Here is a 20,537-nt window from a genome sequence, read left to right as displayed (position 1 = left end):
GACACCAAATAAAAAATAAACTCGATGAAATGTCACATGGCATTTCGTTATATGCTGAAAAAGTAAGATTTTACAATAATAATAAAAAAATTGCCGTCATTTCAAATAGGCTTATGATTTAGGTATGTAAATTAAATTAAATTAAATTAAAGAATTGGAACTTTAATAATATATACATAAATAAATCATACAATAATAATAATAAAAAAATTCCATTTCAAATGAGTTCATGGTTTAGGATATCAAAAATTTATTTAAAATCCGGTATTTGTTGATGTCCCGTTCCCTCGCCACGTTTTCTCAAGTCCTTAATTTGTCGCCCTCTCCTCCACAATAGCAACAGCAGCAGCAGCAGCAGCTAGCCGCCCAGCAGCTCGTCTTCCAGCAGCAGCTCCTGCAGATGCAGCAGCTCCAGCAGCAGCAACATCTGCTCAACATGCAGCGGCAGGGCCTGCTCTCGCTGCCCGGTCCCGCCCCCGGCCAGGCCGCCCTGCCGGGCCAGGCTCTGCCCCCGCCAGGTAAAAACCACAACGTGTAAATATTGCCTCTGTCTGGCTTTATTTTTCCCATCGCTATGCACCCGTGGCTTTCCCGCGTTATCTCGTCATGTTTACATTGGCCTCATTGCTATGCTCCTCGGCTAGCCGCTAACTTACCACATGATCATTTCCGTATTTACCTTCTTCTTCTTTCCATACAATCTCTAAATAAAAACGTCATCCTCCAGCAGGTCTGAGCCCGGCGGAGCTCCAGCAGTTGTGGAAGGACGTGACCGGAAGCGGTGGCGGCGGCGGAGGCGGCGGCGGAGGAGGTCACGCCTTGGAGGACAACGGTATCAAACATGGCATGAACAACACGGGCGGAACGGGCGGCTTGGACCTCTCCACCAACAACAACCACCACCACACCAACAACAACAACAGCAACTCGTCATCAACTACCTCCAACGGCCCCAAATCGTCACCGCCTCTCTCGCATCATTCCATCGCTAACGGACAGTCTCCCGTACTCAACCACAGACGGGAGCGGGAACGGGAAAGGTGAAAAAAAAAAAGATGAAACAACATCTTGTTAACTACACGGAAAACAAGATGTTTATTTGTTTCATAGTTGATCACAAAACAAAAGCTTTGTACTCCCCGAGGAACCCGCCTCGCCGCCGCCGCCGATATCAAACGACACGGCAGGCAAAGGCACGCCAAGACGAGATAACATTAAGTATTTAGTGCTTTGTGCCGCTTTGGAAAATTACCTTCCTTGCTTGCTTGTCATGTAAACAGAATACATGATGCCTTGAGTGGCGTTTCCAGGATGTTTATCCTTGTGATGGCGTGTTTTATGAATGCACCAAAACACGGACTCTTCACAGCTATGCATTATTCAAAGGCTTTACTTGGGCGATATTATAATAAGGCGCCGCTCCGAGGTGGAAGTGCTGTGTAATTGGTTTACAGTAGATGCTATCGTGACACCAGAAGGATACGTGGAAAAAAAAAAAAAGAAGACTTTATCTGCCCGTGTCCCGAGGGCCGGGTGGTAATGATCGAACGAGGAGTATTGTCAGGAGCGCTGCTTACCAACACGCCGCCGATCGATGCGGGGTAAGCCCCGCTGAAAAAAAAGCCGACGTGAGCGCAAAGGTTAAACTGTCACCGTCGATAGAATACATTTAGAATCGAAATCTGGATAAAACAAATTTTCTTCATTTTCATGGATTTTTTTATTCTCTGCAGTTCACAACATGAAGAAAATGGCGGCTCCCATCCTTTGTATGGTCACGGGGTGTGCAAGTGGCCCGGCTGCGAAAGCATCTGCGAGGACTTCGGACAGTTTTTGAAGTAAGATTCGGACGACGATTCATGAAATGGATCCATCATTCGGTACCATTGACGATGATTTTAACTGGGTTGGCAGTGAATGAGTTAAAATGTCAAAAATGAAAAATCCAAATCTGCAGTAAAATGACCAGCTGGAAATTCACCGTCGCTACTTTGACCTTGCCGACAGCCCGGGTTCGGCTCGAGCGGCCCCCCCCCGGACTCAGCCAGTCGTGATCCATAACAAATCTCCTCGGCGGCGTGGAAGCGCCTGATAGGCTTGTGGAGGAAGTCGTCAAAAGGCTAATGGCAACTCGCACGGCCGCACACTCGCCTCCACAACAAAGGGCCGCCATTCAGTTGTTGTCACGGTGCGCGGCAGCCGAGCCAATGAACTCTTCATGCTCCATCAACAATTTAGTTAATTAGCTCATTTGTAATTGGCCGGCTTTGTTGCCGGGATGTCAGCGAGGGGACATCAAAAGAGGGAAGGTGTTTGCGGCGCCAACGATTACAGGTTATCACGCCGCCACTCACCCGCTCGGAGAAGAAAAGCCTTTCATTTGAATATTCTAATTAGATTTGTAATTAACTGTGAAATAACGATCTGGTGTGTGTTTTCCATAAACGCGGATGGAGTCCGGAGTTGCCATTTGTTTTTTTTTTCCCGGTTGCGAGCCAAAAACTCATCGGGTTTATGAATTAAGCGTAATAAGCTCGGTGGTTATTGGGCGAAACAGCCAGACAGTATATTAAGCCGCATTTTCACGCACTATCAACTCATATTGTGGACCTTAATTGACACCAAAGCATGGGAATGAATCAGAGGTGAAAAGTAAATGACAGCAGCAACCCGAGTGTTTGCTTATTCCCCGTGCGAATAAAGTTAACAAAAGCTCAAGTTGGAAAAAACAAAAGAAAATTAACAAAACAATAAAAAAAGTAATTGAAAGTCTGTTGATACAAAAAATGTTGATTTAGTTTTTTCCTTGTAGTAGTTTTTTTTTTAATTTCATTTAGACTTTTTTTAAATTCGCTCAATTGTGATTAGTTTTTAGAACATTTTATTCACATCATTTTGTCCCCAAAAATAATAAAATAAAACTAATACCGGAATTAAAACTGAAGTGTTTTTTGAAAACAAACTTTCTCTAAAAACTAACTAACTAAATAAAAAAACCAAAGTCAAAACAAAATAAACCCTAGCTTGAGTGAAAAAAAAAAATCCCAAATCCAGCATCTTATCATTTTGTCCTAAAAAAATAATAAAATAAAACTCATACCGGAATTAAAACAGAAGTATTTTTTGAAAACAAACTTTCTCTAAAAACAAACTAATCAAATTCAAAAAAACAAAACAAAGTCAAAACAAAATAAACCCTAGCATTAGTGAAAAAAAATCCAAAATCCGGCATCTTCCAGGAAATATCCATTTTGCTCACATCCATAGGCATCATGTATCACTTGAGCCTGTTTTTGTGGTCCGGTGCAGGTAGACGAGTTTGCCTTCCATCTTGGGGACCGAGCACGCATGAGGAGGCAAGCTTGTGTGGGATTATCCCCCACGATATCTTTGCATCACCTCAGTCCGCTTACTTAAAGACGCTCTGTATGCTCTGAGGATATCGTGGAGGTAGCTTAGTGGGTTATTTAAGAGACACTGCCAAAAAAAAAAAAAAAAAAATCCACAGGTCAGACACTGGAATAAGCTCGCAAAGTGATGCGAGAGGGAAAGCGAGGCAGGAAGTTGAAAGGTTGGCTGACAGTTTTTTTTTTTCGATACCGATGCTTTCCACAACATCGCCTCCGACAAAACAGAACAACGTCTCCGCAGCGAGTCAGAGGCTGGCTCTTCTACCCTAACCCAGCCGCCACATGAAAAAAAAAAAACAGACGCCAACAAAGGAGGCGGGCTCGTCAGCGGAACAAAGATGGCTGCTGGAACGGCGGCGTGCCTCCGAGCGGTGATTGTCGGTGTCACGCCGAGGCCTTTCATGTTGCCGGAGATGCCAGTCGACGACACGCCGGCGACGTTTAAACAGGGTTACATAAAGCGGGTGTCAGATTTGCGTGACAGTTTCCATGTCGCGAGATGGGTGTGGGTTACGGGTGTGAGGAGGGGGGAGGAGCTCCATGAGGGTAATCGCTAGCTGTTGGCGCCTGCGACGCGTTTAGTCATCTTTTGTTGTGTTGCGGCGGCGGGCGGGCGGGCGGGGGGGGGACTTGTCGCTATTGGCGTTTTAAAAGCGACTCTGTCTTCTTTGAAAATGCTCTCACCTGCAAAAAAGGGAGCTGTAAGTAAAGGGTTCCTCGCGTTGTTAGCCGCGTGCTAGTTTCGCCGCCGCCGATCCGGCTCGGCCGCCTTATTACTGGCGCCGACGTTGAAACGGCTAACCTGGTGTCTCTAACCCGCCGCTAATTAAACCCACAAGACTGCGGCCAAGTGTCTGGATATAACACACACACATATACATACGCCCCCGCAGCCCCTTGATAGTTGAGCTTCCCCTCTACCCTTCCACATGTCTGCCGCACTGTGACAAGACCTTTAAAACGGAGGGCATTACTTATGCATCAGCACCACGGACAGCGTCGGTAGGCCGAATGCGGACATATTCCGGGTTTCGCTTCTGCGTACAGCAAAGTGTGTCGTCTAAGTGCGAAATTCACGGCCCATGATAATACACAACTACAATTAGCCCAACGGTTTCATCGTGTAGATTTATTACCGGGCCCTGAGTGGACGCTGATGGCCCACATACATATTCATTCTGTGTGTGTGGAGGGGGGGGGGGGCTTTGAGGTGTTTATAATATATACAATATATATATGATGAAAAAATATTAAAATTATTCTAAATTATAAAATAAATAAATAAATAAATCTCGTATTATTTTTAATGCATTTAAAATGGGTGTCAGTTCTATGAGGATTTTTTTTGCGCAGTACTTACTGAGGCCCCGGCTCAGTAAATAAGGTGCATCCTTTAATGATTGTTTCTGTCTGCCCTGCCTGTCCCCCCCCCCCCCCCCCCCCAACCCATCATTATTCTCTCCGTCTTGTGGAATTATTAATGCACAGTAGGACATGCTGCCATTTGAATATTTCATAAATGTAGTAATCTTCCCTGTAATCGCCTCACTAACTGGCCAGTAGCAGAAGGTGCGTTTTGAATCACTGGCGAAATATACGCACCAGCTGAAAAAAACAAAATTTAATGGAGATCAACCCCCACCCCACCCCTTGCTGGCGACTTTTTTTTTTTTTTGTAATGAGGTATCTTTGGGGACGGCGAGAATTGTGCGCTGTGCTTTTGAAGCAGCTGTAATTCATGACACGCGCTATACATCAAGTGCATAAGATAGCATTATGGCCAGTGAAATGAAAAGGGTATTTGCAACATTAGTTTCCTCATCCTGCGAGGGACGTGATTAAATGATGAATGGAAGGCCTCGTCTTCTGCATGCACATCCCGAAACAGCAATTAGGCGACGGGCTGCAGAAACACGCCGCTTTTTTCCCCCACCCCTCCCTCCCTTCCTCGCTCGCTCATCTCCCAAATGCTTCCTTGATTCTTGCTTGCTAATGAAACATTTGTGAACAGGATGGATCGCTTTGCGCAAGCAAGTTCATGACAAACTCAGTTTGGACTCGAAATAATACGGAAAGTGAATCCATCATTACGGCACGTGACGAAAATAAAATGGCTCACTCGGGTTTACTACATGGGTGTCAAACATGAGGCCCGGGGGCCCGCTACATCATTTTATGTGGCCCGCAAAAACAAAAGTGTCATTACTAAAATTACAAATTGTCTTCACTTTTAAAAAAAAATACAGATATTGCTTACAATTTTTATTACCATTTTTTTTAACTAGTCTGATTTCAAAACTGTTTTGTAGCCATGAAACAAAAAATAATCCATGTTAGAAGTTTTATTGTGAGAATTAAAAGAAAAAAAATATCACATTCCAATATGTTTTTCAGTCTCAATCCCGCTTTTGTGGACAAAATCCCGCGGAGACAAAAACTCTGGCGGCCCGGCAATCTCTTTCTTCTTAATGAGGCGAACACAGCAGATGGCTTTAATGGCAGTCGGTGGAGATGCTTTTGTGCATCAAAATGTTGCCGCCGTTAAATGGACGCTATTGTTTTGCCGGGAGACAAAATGCCACGCGCTGAGTCGGCGCCTTTTTTCTCCGGCTCAAGTTCGCCATCTCAACCGGCCTATTGTCATGTTAAACATGGCGCCGCACGCCTTCACGTCGCTTCTAACGACCTCGTTTCGGCGCCGAACAATACCGCCCTGACGGGTTCCTCTAGATAGGTGTCAAACCTGAGGCTCGGGGGCCAGATATGGCCCAAATCATTTTATGTGGCCCGCCAAGACTTTGTGTCAATACTAAAATGTCATCACTTGCTAGAATTTTTTATTATAATAAAAATAAAGTATTTCTAATATATTAGTATTTTATTATATTAATTTTGATTATTTTTCTGTTCACCGCCAGGCACCTAAACAACGAGCACGCCCTGGACGATCGGAGCACAGCCCAGTGTCGGGTCCAGATGCAGGTGGTACAGCAGCTGGAAATCCAAGTAAGTTCTTTCCAGAAAGTCGTCACTAATTACGCCGTCACCATTTGTCAAACGAGGCCACGGCGAGGTCCGCCGCAAAAGCGGGACCTGCCGAGTTAAACAAAGCCACCAAACAATGAGATCCTCGGGCCTGGCAGCGAAAACCATTATGGCTCTTTTAATTGAATTAAGCGTGCGCTTTATTTTCCCCCTTCCGCTTTGCTTTTTTCTTTCCAATTAATAGCGAGCGCGTCTCTCCCAGTCTGCCGTGTTAATTAACTGCACTTTGCACCTGAAGAACGCTCAAAAGGAGGGAACTATTTTCAGTAGGTGGAGCGTGACCTTATTAAGAAGTCATGCTGGCGAGATAATGAGAGCGCTGATTGAGCGACATTATTGCTCGGCGCCGCTGACATCTGCTCGTCTTTGGCTTTTTTTTCCCCCCCAAAACAAGCCGGTACGTTCAAATACGGAATAATTGACGGTGTTTACAAAATGGAAGCGTCGTTCGGGTTCCTCAACATCCATCACTGCTAATGAGGACTTGTATTTTTATGAAGCTTTCCTCGAGGTCTGGTCCCTGTCACTCCCGGGGTCCGTTTAGATTGATGATAGTTCACCGAGGCTCGGGGGCCGCTAACCGGACCCGGTCCATCTCACACCGTCACCTCTCGGAATTTTAAGCCCGCCTCGTTACTCGTGACCTAAATCTATTGACAAAGAAAACCAAACGCTATTTTTGATTTTCTCGCCTGACCTCTTGACACCATCCCCGTGCGTTTCTTCACTTTTTGTATTTAATTCCATCTTTCATCTCGTGTCTTTTAACAGCTTTCGAAAGAACGCGAGCGTCTTCAGGCCATGATGACCCACTTGCACATGCGGCCCTCCGAACCCAAGTCATCTCCCAAACCAGTGAGTGCATATTGCTCGGTAAACACGATGAGTTTTTTTTTTTTTTTAGATGAAGATGTAATGGGATTTGTATCACCGGCTTCTGGACAATAAGTTTGGAAGTGTATTAGATGGCCGAACCTCGTCCGGGGGTTATTTCTCCGTGATAGCTATAATGGGCCAAAACAACCTGTTGGCTGGATGATTGAGCCCGTCTTGGCTCTGTTATTTTAGCAACAAACAGCGGGAAAATGATAGCTGAGGCTTGACGCTGAATTCTGATCAGTTTCTAAAATGATAGATTTATTTGACAAATATTGTCAGGCCTCCACGTTGAAAGAAATCTGCTTGAATGGAGATAGCATAATGGTTGGGATAATTCCGTCAAGAATCAAACGCCCCCTTTATATGAGTCTGTCTTTTCTCCAAAAACTGCTTCTAATCGGTGTTGAATATGAATGAATGATGTTAATGAAGTATTGCGTTACATAAAAGAAGCATGAAAGAGCAGCTAATTGCATTTGATGGTGTTGAAGAAAAGGAGGTGGGGTCGGAATCATGGAGGTCCTCGTTTTAGGCTTCCCTCAGTAAAAATAAATTCTTAAAATAATAAAAAAAAAATTCAACTCATTTAGTGGACTTAGTTTTGAATCAATAAAAATCTTTAACCTCTCCAACTTTTCTATGCTCATTAGAGCCAAGTGGCTACTTAATTATCTGCAAGTCCTGACAGCTATCCGGAATATTTCCAACTTGACATTTTCTCCTATTTATCAACACAAATGGGCCCGAGCGATACCCTCTCGCTCCCTCGGCCCCTCCCCTCCCTGCCTGCCATTTTTTTAAAGTCAACGCCAAACTCCCGATACGTCCCCACTTGTCACCTCACAATTAAGGCAATTTGCTTTGAATATGTAACGATGTCATTACCATTCGCCGGCTGAAATTAGCACCGAAAGGTCACGCCGGCGTTTTTCCACTTGGCTGAAGGTTCTCGCATGAGATTTGGAGCCAAAAGATGGACAATTAGCGAAGACGGGGCAAGTGGCCTCATACTCACCAATGACTGACATATGAAGATACTTTTGGGGACGGCATGGCGTCTCCCGTTTTACTCGCCCCCTCCCCCTCGGTCTTTCCTGGCGTGGTTTTGAATAAACATGAAACGTGCAGGCGGATTTTTCCATCTGTCGTAAAGAAGCGATCAACAGAGAGATAAAACGAGATGGCGCCCGATAACACGGAGGCTGATCGTTGGCTAATCTCGAACAGCGTGCTCTAATTAGAAATCGCGTGATACAATTTGGCGCTCGTAATTAGCCGAGATGGCCCGGCGAGTCTCCGCGAGTCTCGTTAGAGGAAACACAGCTGCGTCAAGGGTGGGGGGGGGAGCGCGGCGGATCTTCGAAAGACATGGAATGACTCGACATGTTCGAATTTACTTGGCAAAAAAATCTTTTATAAGCCAGTTAATATCTTTGACGTCTATAACCGTCAATGGCACTGAATGAGTGACATTTTCTACCTTCCAGCTCAACTTGGTCTCCAGCGTCACCATGTCCAAGAACCTGCCGTCGGCGTCGCCGCCTAACTTATCGCAAACGCCCACCACGCCCACGGCCCCCATCACCCCAATGGCGGCCATGCCCCAGGTCCCTTCGGTTCTAGGCGGGGCCAACGTACCCAGCATGGGAGCCATGCGCCGACGCCACTCGGAAAAATACTCCATGCCGCTTTCGTCGGGTAGGTCCAACTACACAGCGGCGTCGAATCACTTGATATGGAAATAGACTGTGCATAAATATTACACTAGTGTTAATTAAGTTCAAATAACGGCCTAGTAAATAGAATATTTATTGCATTTGTGATTTTTTTTTTTTGCATTGGAAATATTCCGTCTTTGATGTTTGTATTTACGGGCTGTGTTTAAGTGGCATCAATTATGCAACGCGCGGCTAACGAACGGCGCCGATCTCATTTTATGGATTTATTAGTGTTTAAGATCTCTCGCGAGAGACATTAATTAAAAATGCATTTTGTTAGACATGGAAAATGCTGATTTGATGTGCCCCCCCTCCCCTTTTCTGCCCCCCTCCCACCCTTTTTAATTTGATGAATGCTGATGTAATACCTGGAGGAATAAAAATTTACCAATTATTTCAGGTGGTGACACAGTATTTATTTTTCCAGAGATTGCCCCAAACTACGAGTTTTATAAGAACGCCGACGTCAGGCCGCCGTTTACTTATGCAACCCTTATAAGACAGGTGAGTGGGGAAATAAATTAACTTTGCTTGATTAGATTTAAATTAATTGCGGCATGAATCACGCCCCCCCTTCACTCTCGCTCGGGATGTCGTTAGCAAAAGCATTATTTGATGTCATCTCATTCCAGGCTATCATGGACTCGTCCGACATGCAGTTAACGCTTAATGAAATCTACAGCTGGTTCACGCGCACGTTCGCCTACTTCAGACGCAACGCCGCCACTTGGAAGGTACGGAAAAAAAACCCCGACACACTTCCTCCTCTTCCATCCCGACGACAACATCTCTCAGATCTTTTATTTATTTATTTTCCCCCCTCCTCTCCATCGAGCGCAATTAATGGCTCGGCGTGGAGAGGGCTCCGACGCGCTAATTATACGGCAGCCACTCCATCATCAGCACCTTTTGTTGAGCCAGACACCCACTCCACCCCCTCCCACCTCCTTCTCGAAGCCGCCTCGCCTCTGCATATCATTGATTAATTAAGAAGAAAGATGGCCGTTAAGCGGGAGAGTGAGGGGAGGGGGGGGGCAGAGTGGAGGTCAAACCTCGTACGGCCTGTCATGGAGGAGGAACTCTTTATTTAGTTTGTAAATGACTCGCTGCAACTTTATTGAGAGGAAAAAAAAAAGTCCATCCCGTATCAGCATGCAGGCCGAGGCGCCGAAAGTGAATTAATTTAGATTTGGGATGCAAATGAGCGACAGGGAGGGGGGGGGGCGAGCGTTTCCCGCCTTGGAACCGAGGTCGTCCGTTTACACGCCTTTTTTTGCCAGCGTGACGGAGAGAATTTGTTTAGGGGAAAAAAAAGGAAGGAATGAAAGGTAGTTTAATATCTGCTTTTCTCTCACACACACACACATCCCGCTCTTCTTCTCCTCTCATCCAGAAGCTTATTAGTTCTAACTATATAGCATGCATAATAAAACTGCTCATTTGCTCATTAATATTAAAATGATCATATTCAGAGCCATGGGCATTAAGATCAATCAAATCCAGGGATTTTCAGGTCAGATGCGAGATCTGCTTATGAGTTTTTTTTTTCTTCTTCATGGTGAAAGAGCACCAAGGCAAGGGAGACGCTAAATATTACAGGCAGGCATATTAAAAGCCTTGCTTATTGTTTGAGCATGTTTTAATTACGCTTGTAATTATTTTGACGCGCCGTGCTTTGTGATGAATAAAATCATCGGTGGCATTTACAGTAATGGCTGGAATAGTGAAAATGTAAAAAAAAAATTGGCTGTGTGACCCCGCAGAACGCCGTGCGCCATAATCTGAGCTTGCACAAGTGCTTTGTGCGCGTGGAAAACGTAAAAGGCGCCGTGTGGACGGTGGACGAGGTGGAGTACCAAAAACGCCGCTCGCAGAAGATTACAGGGTAGGCACGATTCAGGAATGTCCCAATACTTTTGTTTCTCTGCCGACTGACTGCAATTTGTCCGCCATCTTTTTAGAAGCCCGTCACTTGTCAAGAACCTGCCCTCAAGTCTCGGATACGGATCGGCACTAAACGCCAGCCTACAGGTAAAAACCGAACCAGGACTCCACTCGGTCCACTTCGTTTCCCCCTTTGAGTTCTAAAGATCCGAGTGTGCGCATGAATATTTATCCAGTCTGTCAAAACTGATTTGACTCCATTGTGTTTCTCGTGGCAAAAAAAAAAATTAAAAATTAAATCACCGCATCTAACTTTAATGCCAGGTGAAAGTGTCCGAGAGTTTTTATTATTTGGACTTTTCAAGGGCATCTGCATTATTTATTCATCGTGACCCTTTTTAACCTCTGACCTAATCAAAGTGACCAATTTTTTTTTTGTGCAAAACGGTACTAAATTATATTTTTTCAATCTGGACATAGGCCGCCCTGGCAGAGACCACCCTGCCTCTATTGGGGACCCCGGGGCTAATGAACAGCGGCTCCATGGGCGGCTGCCACGGCCTCCTGGGCGGCGACCCGTCCGGACTGATGGGCGGGAGTCCACCGGGCCTTCTCGGCGGCAGCCCACCAGGCCTGCTGGGCATCAGCCCGCCCGGCACGCTGAGCTGTAGCCCCCCCACCCTCTTGCAGTCGGCCCACGACGACCTGAACGGCTCGCTGGATCACCTGGACACCAACGGACACGGCAGCCCCGGTTACTCCCCGCCGGGACACATGTAGGTTCTTTCAAATTTCAAAATCCAAAAAGTACCAGCCGCTGTGTAGACCGACAGCCATCAAGGGCCACTCATGCTTTTAACGGTCCAATTATTGTCAAATTTGCATGACACACACTTGGCACATTTTTACGACTTTGAGAGGCTGTCTAAGACGTGTTCAATCGCCCACTTTGTATCCTTCTGCCCTTTGTTGGTTTAATTGCTTGATATTTAACCCACGGTAGGCTACCACTGCTTTTTTTTATGATGTCATGACCCTGGGGCAAGGTTACATATATCATCCCCATTATTTCTCATTTGTGAGCCCCAGACTTAAAGGCACTCTTAAATAGTCGGGTAGAAAAAAAATGACCCAAATTGGGTTTAAAAATATATATTTTTTTGTCATTCACTCAACCCAAAAATTGGGTCAAATAAATAACCCACAAAAAAAAGTTTGTGGCCAAAAGTGAAGAGCCCACAAAAAAAAATTGTAGGCGATCCACTTTTTGTGGCCACTTTTTTTTTTATGGGTTATTCATATGACCCAATTTTTGGGTTAAAAAAATAAAGCAAAAGTTGGGTCAGTGTTTTTTTGACACTGTGTGGATTATTTTAGACCCAGTGGTGTTTTCATGGAGTTTAGCTGCCCATTAATATTCAACAACAGGTAAAAAAATATATATTTGACAACAAACCACTCTCCTCTTTAATGGCGCTGCTAGCGAGAAACAAAACTTTGATTTATTTCCGATTCACATGCCACACATAACGCGCATGTCCATCAGTGCTCACTGGCCGAGTCACATGACATTCTCGTCGTACGTAATGGACAAAAGATGCACTTTGCGCTTGTTTCGTCCCACCAGACGTCCACACGTGAATATGTTTACTAGCCTCGCTCTGAAATGGAGTCTTAAGTGGGCCAAATCTGCCGCCTTGCCCCGCTCCCTCAAGTCATTTAACTTTTAATAACAGAATGGAATTGATGTTATTTTTTTTTTCCCGACCGCCGTGTGTACTGCCACCGGAACCTCAAAATGGAAGAAATGTGTTTTTCACCGCCGTCTCTTCCAGGATCTCTTTTAAATAATGGAGTGGCCCCCAGCGCTAAACTAAATCGTACATGGCCTCTTAAAGGCCTTTCTCGAGAGAGGACACCCTGCTCGGACAATTAGACAAACCTCGGCTTCCCCTTTAGCGCCTAAAGGTTCACGCTATGGGCTCTCCCGCTAACCAAAATGGCCCCGGGACATGCTAGCTGTCAACGTCCACCCTGAGGGATTTGCGTAAAGAAGCGGCGCCGCTTAACGTCGGGCAATTTGAGCTCCAAGGTTCCTTTTCTGTAAATGCAGCCAATGGTCATGTTTAAAGAAATGCAAAAACAAAAATGCTAACAGCAAAAAACGGCTAATTTTAAAAGCAGTTGCAGTACCAATTTCTGGATTAGCTGAATATTAGCACTTTTACACAGCAACATCAGCCTTCGATGACATCACAGCAGAATCAGCCATCTTTGGCGTGGTAATATTAATTCCCACAATCATCTGTACCTTTTAGGATTCTTTTCAAATTTCAAATGGCAACACCCCCTCCTTGGATGTGACAAGGGCCGCCCAGGAGAGAAGCCATGAGACAAGTCCTAATGTACTCCTGCTTGATAAGCCCAACTCCTCCTCCTCCCCCCTCCCTCCCCTCTTTCCCACCTCCACCTCCTCTCTTGGAGTCTGAGGGGATTTTCTGATGCATCCGATGTGTCAGAAATAATTAGCTTTTGTCAGATTTATCATGGTGGCACCAACCCCTCTTCCCCGACCGACTCAGGCCTCAGATCATGTTCTACCTTGTTTGTGCGTGACAGCATTATTATTCTTGTTCGACGACCAACGCCGGGGCTGTTTGTCGCCCCTCCGCCCCTTCCACCGCTTATCGAGCCGAGATGTTCGTCCATTTGGAGTTAAAAACATGTATCATGGCGTCCGAGCCAACTGCCAGGGCTGAAGTTGATTAATGGCAGAACCTCGCTGCGTTTTTTTTTTTTTTTCCCCCCTCTTGAGGAGCGACACGCGCAGCCCCTGCATATTAACGAGCGGCTGCGCTTTCTATTAACTAGATAAAAAAGCCTCTCCTCTGCCTTTGCTCCGGGGGGCTTAGGGATGAGAAATTCTCCATTATTTATCATGTGGCCTGTTTTTTTTCCCAACCCCTCTCCTTTCCGCTCCACCCTCCCCTTTTCATGTATTTCAACCTGGTGTCATCAGTAAACTCTTAAATGCCAAACATGTCTGAGGCATCGCAGCCCGTCTTCGGCCCACGCGGGGCATCGTGTCAAATTAGCGTCTGGCGAAAAAACAACACGCTCGCATGCTGGATAATGCATGCCGCCCGTGTTTACCGGAAAAGAAAAAATAAAATCTGCTTGTGTCACAGGCCGTCCGTGCACGTCAAGGAGGAGCCTCCCAGCATGGACGACGAAGATTGCCCCATGTCACTGGTGACGACGGCCAATCACAGTCCGGAGCTGGACGACGACCGGGAGCTGGAGGAAGGGAACTTATCGGAAGACCTGGAGTGATTTTTATTTTCTACCATTTAGTTTGCTTCCCCCCCCCCCCTCCAAGGCCAGACTTGGAAAAGAACCACTCCCTGTTTCCTCTCTTTCGCCCTCCCCTCGCTCTTTCTCTCTCTCTTTCATTCTCGCCACTGGGACTATTTATTGAGCATGCATCCGGACGCTCCAAAGGAACTCCTTCCTGAAGCCCTTTGGAATCGCTAACATGTCAGGCATGAGATGCCGGGAAAAGGACAACAAAAAAAAAATCTAAGATGGCGTGGCCACTGCAAGGACTCATGGATGGATGGATGGATATAAGGAGGGAGGACACAAATGAGCAAATTCCGTCATATTCTGCCAAAAAGAATAAAAAAAAGGACCATTTTGTTTGTGAATAAGCCGAGCCGCAGTAGTTGTTGATGTCTAGAGACGATTGCTGGTTCAACTCGAGTCTGTTGTGTCACCGCTTGTACGTCGCGACTATTTTTTTCCCCCATCCATTTCCACACGTCAACTGTAAATGCCATTCGCTCGATGGCAACAACTGCCAAAACCGAGAGTTGTTACATTCAGAAAAAAAAAAGGGATGAAATTTGAAGAAAAAAAAAAATTCCACTCACCGTCTTTCCTTTGACTTTCTGAAAGCTTTGTCGACCTGCAAGCAGTCACAGGCAACAGCTAGAAACCAAAGCCCACGCTAGCTAGCTTATTGACACAAGACGCCAAACTCAAGCTGCTCGGACCAAGAAGAAGCTTTTTTTCCTTCTGCAAAAACTACCTTCGACTAACCTCTGGGATTGTTTCCTTTCAAGGCCTCTCCATGGAGATCTTCTAGCACGTCTGTTTCAAACCAATTTAATAAAAACATAACAAAAAGCTGCAGGCCAGAGAGGAGCTAAATGTCAAAGTGGATCATAACCAAAACATTTGTGCAGAATCATGAGCCCATTGTGTTTCCCGTCCCAATTTATTATTATTTTTTTTTTATTCAAGCTGGTGAATATATATATATCGTTCTAAATGGCACTGTTAACGTCACGACCGGAAACCACAGACGAACCAAACATGACAAAAAAAATATCTAGCAAAGCCAAATAGTATTCAAGTGGATGTGGCTTGGTTAGCACATGACGAGCAAACTAATAATTAATAATAATGCTAATAATAGCCATGTCGGAAAGGGAAGCTATGTTTGCTATCGATCTTTTCTGTAGGATGGATTTGCTTACAATTTGTCCCGTTGAAAGTGTTATTGCTTTAATAAAAACGCTCATTGCTGTTGTCAGAAAACCAAAGTTACACAAAATTCTGCCTCCGCTGTTAAAAAACAAACATAAAAGGTGTAAAACTGCACTGTAAAAAACACAAAAAATGTTTTTTTTACGCTAAAATAATAATTTGAGTTATGGCAACATTGTAAAAGCTATTTTTAGTTCACTCAACTTTTTATTTTATATTTTTACAGTGTGGTTTTTCAACCAGTGAAAAAATATCGTGCCATTTTTCTAATCCAATTCTCATGAGATGCCATCAAACGGTAGTTTGCAATCTGCTAGCATTTCAATAGGGTGGGAAAAAAAAAAAAAGTCAAAGATCCGGCACATCGGTACCGTGCCGACCAAAGCGGATCCAAGCTGCAAACCAAGCTAGCGAGCATTTAGCTTTCAGCACCATTTCCACTTTGCGAGAGGCCTGCTAACTTAATCTAACCACACCAAATAAAAAAAACTTTCAAAAAGGGTTCTCCCACACTCCTTCCCCCAAAACAACACAAAAAAAGGCTTTGGAAAAAAAAAAAAAAAAACCTTCTACCTCTGCTCATCACAACAACGTCGACACCCCCCCCTTGAAGATTTGCATTGTAATAGGTTGTCCTCAAACATTTGTAGAGTGCTGATGTATAGATTACCTGTAAGGGAATATTGTGTTTTAAACATGCATGTCAAATAACAAAAAAAAAAAGAATCATTTGTCGGACAGAACAAGAGCTAAGAATGAGACTGGAATATGGCGGCGGGGTTGGCCTAGCGATACATATAAACAAATGCATTACCTCACACTTTGGGGAAGAATGCATATTACCTGTAGATTTGCATGGGTTTTGTATAAATTCAAACGGAAAAAAAAAAAAGTCTAAAATAGTTGCTTGCACATAATACCAGAAAGACCTCCAGAAGTTGCTCCTCCACTAGATTTTAGGATTGTCTGGATTTTCTGGGGTTTGATTTTGTCTGTATTTTGATAACTGTGCATACTTATGTAAAGAAGAAGAAGAAAAAAACAATTAATCGGTGGACCCATACTTTTTTCTAAAGATTCCAATCCGTGTTTCTTTTACCGGAATTTGTACCGATTCACTCTCACGGCTGGCTACGAGTAGCAAACTTTTTTTTTTTTTTTTTTTTCTGCATCTGCTTTGCGTAGCTGTAAGGCTTTAAACCTAACGTGTGTATTTATTGCTTGTACCTCTGTGCATACTTTATGAAGCATTATGTCCGGCAGTTGAGTCATGTATCCTTTCTACTGCTATCCTAATAATTGGGAATATGCTCCGCCTACTTATAAGGTCAATTGGGACTGTAGCGAACATGTTTATGTCATTGGTGAGAAGAAAAAAAGATTTTTTTTTTTCTTTCTTGATGAGATTCAGCTACTTTTTTGATACTTTTCATGACTGTGTACTGTGTCCATATAAAAAGGTTCTCTGACGTTAGAAGGTCATGGTGGAGAATTGTAACGTCATTATTTTCTGTATTTCATGGCATTTCACTGCTGAATAAAATAAAGGACCAAAAGTTGGAATTTAAAAAGCAACCTTGACTACCTCCAGCATTATAATGGCTTCATTTATTGGCTTTTATTCTGGAAAGGGAGGAAAGAAAGTGAGCAAAAAAATGGACATATTGTAATATTATTTTTCTTTTGAGAATATTTCAATGTTCAAAAATTCATAATTTAATCCCAAAATAATTACTTGTTCGAATTCACTTTTTTTTTTCGCAATTCAAGTCGTAATTAAAGAAAAAAAAATTAAGTCCTGAAAATCAAGTGATATTAACAAAAAAAAAGTTTTGGTCATTTTTAATTAAGAGTGACAAATAAGTAGTGGTTAATAGCTAACCATCTCTTTAAAAATATATATTTTAATAAGTCTTTAAATCCCATTTGGGAATTACTCCAAAGAAGAAAAAAAAAACATCTTGTAATTTCCTTCCATCGACTTGTCAGCTAAAATGAAATTGGCTGCTGGGATTGATGGCCGTTGAGAGGTCAAAGGCGCTAACAGGCTAACAGGCGCGCGCCCGCCGCACCTTGTCGGTCACGGAACCCTCATTGCCATTCAAACGGGAACCCACCATGACCAACGGGGTCGCCCATTAGCGGGCGTTCCAAAGGGTGCTCCGGAACATCGTAACCCCGCCACTCCCCACCCATGTGATCTCCCGAGAGACTTCGCAAAACAACACTCGTTTTTTTTTTTTTCCCCCCCTACCCGTTATCTCCTCGCCAACGGCGTTCCGGAGCATTAGCGGCGCCTCCTGTCTCCTCGTGCTATTTATGCAGCGAGCGGCAAGTGTTTGTGAATTCAAGTGAGGGATGGCATACGGAGCGCAACAAGGGCCGCCGCCTGTGTACGACACAACATCAGAGGCATGAAAGCGCGCCAGCGGCTCCTGGCCCGCCTCTCAGAGAGCATGAAATAATAATGGCTTGTGGTTAGAGAGGTATCTGTGAGTCACACTGGCTGCTTTTCATAAAGTGGAGTTATTTACAGTGCGATGAATAAAAGAAAGGCTAGTTGGCGAGGCAGGCCTTTTCCACATGAACGGCACGCTTGGAGAAAGGAGCTTGTAATGTACTGTGGCAGTCGAGTATACTGAGCGGAATAAAGAATGCGCGATATTTCTTTTCAGACTTTTCTTTCACTCACTCTTGGAACTGGTTCGCGCTGCGAAATTAGCTAGCGCATCCTCATTGAATCCATTTCGATGAAGTGTCAACACGCGAGACGTCTCTCATTTTGCACTTTATTGATTAAAGAGTACCGACTTTTTTTTTGCTCACTTCCCCAATTGTGACCCGACGATGCGTGTCGGGTTCCCCCCCCAGGCTGCCAAATTGCCCGCTAAATAGTCCAGCGGCAATGGCGACGCTAATTGAGATCATAATTATTATAATTGCGGTGCCTGAGAAGCGCGTCTTAAATAATTTTCAATGCTCTCAAGTTGATTTTGGAAACAGTGCAAAAAATAATTGCATAGCTCCGAGGCACTGCCGCTCGGATTCACTTGGGGGGAAGGAGACTTTTTGTGTCAGTTGACCCCCCCCCCCCCCCCCGCCCCTTCGACTGTGACGCACGTTTTCGTCAAATGAATTATTTCATTTTATACAAGTGATATCATTTTATATATTTCCAAGGACATATAAACATATTCATCAGTATGACATCACCAAGCAGAAGAATGTTCAAACCGTAGAAGGCCGAGTATTGATCCCTGTGGGACTAGTAGCCAATTAGTACTTTACCTGAATGATTACTTAAGAACAATACTTTCTCTTGTCTGAGGTGATGCAGGAACTAGAGGGAAAATAAATGTCCGACCACCATCTTTAATCCACGCTAATCAATGTAGCCTTCATCACCAATTCATAATGGAATTTCTTAATGGGATGATTTCAATTACCTGCTTCCAGCACAGACGCCGGGTCGTGCAATTAAATTAGCTCTTTGTCTCAAACCCTTCAATATGTTTGTTTTAAAGGAGCCAAGTGTTGGCAGAACTTCTTCAAGCAGAGCTTTGCTTTATTTAAACCCCGGGAGTTGATCCTGGCGGCGGTTTGGCGACGAAGAAAAGAGGAATGTAGCATTAGCGAGGAACGGTGGGTTAAATCACTTACTGAAGATTTTTAATGACGTTTCAGTGTTCCTCGTATAATTACTCTTCATCCGAGATGGGCCGTAATGCTGTTGGACAGTCGCGGTTCAGGCTCGCTAGCTCGCTTCATTAGCGTGTCATTCCTATTTCACATCAGAGGCTTTAATTGTAATGCTGAATATGCACAGCTCCCCGCACGAGTCTAATCAAAGTGGATCCACTTGTATTATTAATATCAGAAATCAGCCCGCTTGCTATTTTTTTTGTAATAAATAAAAGAATACAGACGCATAAATCAGCTGTCATTTATTAGCGCCGCCGTGGCATATCCGCCAGACATGCAAGGAGAAGGCAGCCCACCTCCTCGTCTTCCTCCCCTCATCACTCATCAACATTTAAAAAGTAGCAAAGACAGAGAGGAGCGAAAAAGAAGAAAAGACGCCGCATTAAATATACATGCTAATTCTGCCGCGGAGAAATACGATTACAAAGCAGGTGCGTGGTGCCAAAAAAAAACCGGGAGGTGGAAATAAAATACAAATATCTGTGACAGAATATAGAAAATACTTGGAATGCGATTGTGTCGTGTCTACTAACATTTTTTTTTTCACTGCATTGAATCCAACTGAGGCTAATTTGACCCCAGGTCATAAATCTAGGTGTACCTAATGAAGTGTCCGTGGCAACCCATACAAAGTTGGTGCGTGACAGCCACATCAATGATTAATTAGACAATAATGGGGAGACAGACATTAATTAGCCATTAATGAGAGGCCTCACCTTCCGTGCTGACTTTTTAAGTGCGTCTCAACCCTCTCGCCACTTGGCCGCCGGCGTGAATAAATAATTGCTTCAAAATAGTCCCCAAACATTTACAATGATGGTGGACGCAATGGTTTCCAAACTTTGGCGAAAGTGGCGAGAGATGTGGTTGATAATTTTGACCGTGTTTACATCCAGGTCAGCTCCATTACCTGCTTCCAACATGTGTACCTCACATCCTCAACCTACATATATAACCCCGGTTTGATCATACCCCCCCCCCCACACCCGTCCCCAATCTCCATCCTTTCCATTCCCAACCTCTTTGATCTGTCATTTGCATTTCTGCGCCTGCAGGCTGGAAATTATGTGGATGAGATTTTTTTTCCTTTTTTTTTAATTTTCCTCTTCTCGTCCATCGCCTCCTTTCTTTCGTCTATCTTCTCCTTCGCCGTACACCTGGTACCTGGAGAATCCATTCCCGTTATCTTCTTTCAAGATCGGCAAAACATCGAAATTGAGTGAAAACTGTGCAAATAATAATATTTATTAATTATTATTATTGATATTATTATTATTGATTTGAAAAATCAGTTTCGCTTGAATCGTGCGGTTCATCGAGATACGTATCAAATCACCCCTAATGCACT

At 44.2% G+C, this 20,537-nt stretch overlaps 1 protein-coding gene across 5 annotated transcripts in view; it reads left to right on the top strand.

Moving 5' to 3' along the window:
* foxp2 (forkhead box P2) overlaps positions 1-17,058 on the top strand; it is a 62,583-nt gene extending 45,525 nt beyond the window's left edge. For 2 of the 5 annotated variants that reach the window (XM_088367053.1, XM_088367054.1), the window contains 12 exons: positions 338-518; positions 728-1,040; positions 1,734-1,838; positions 6,329-6,416; positions 7,227-7,310; positions 8,822-9,032; positions 9,453-9,556; positions 9,685-9,786; positions 10,816-10,937; positions 11,014-11,083; positions 11,417-11,712; positions 14,125-17,058. In XM_088367053.1, coding sequence (XP_088223179.1) covers positions 338-518; positions 728-1,040; positions 1,734-1,838; positions 6,329-6,416; positions 7,227-7,310; positions 8,822-9,032; positions 9,453-9,556; positions 9,685-9,786; positions 10,816-10,937; positions 11,014-11,083; positions 11,417-11,712; positions 14,125-14,269 — 1,821 coding nt within the window. In that variant the 3' untranslated portion in view covers positions 14,270-17,058. The remainder of the gene's footprint in view (positions 1-337; positions 519-727; positions 1,041-1,733; positions 1,839-6,328; positions 6,417-7,226; positions 7,311-8,821; positions 9,033-9,452; positions 9,557-9,684; positions 9,787-10,815; positions 10,938-11,013; positions 11,084-11,416; positions 11,713-14,124) is intronic. The other 3 variants (XM_088367057.1, XM_088367055.1, XM_088367056.1) reach the window with 3 other exon arrangements.
* Positions 17,059-20,537: the final 3,479 nt, after the last annotated feature.

The sequence above is a fragment of the Syngnathus floridae genome, chromosome 22 (genome assembly GCF_059516105.1).
Source record: "Syngnathus floridae isolate MCC-2025c chromosome 22, RoL_Sflo_1.0, whole genome shotgun sequence".
Lineage (NCBI taxonomy): Eukaryota > Metazoa > Chordata > Actinopteri > Syngnathiformes > Syngnathidae > Syngnathus > Syngnathus floridae.
Note: the sequence above shows the minus strand (reverse complement) of the source record. Positions and strands in the feature narration are given on the sequence as shown.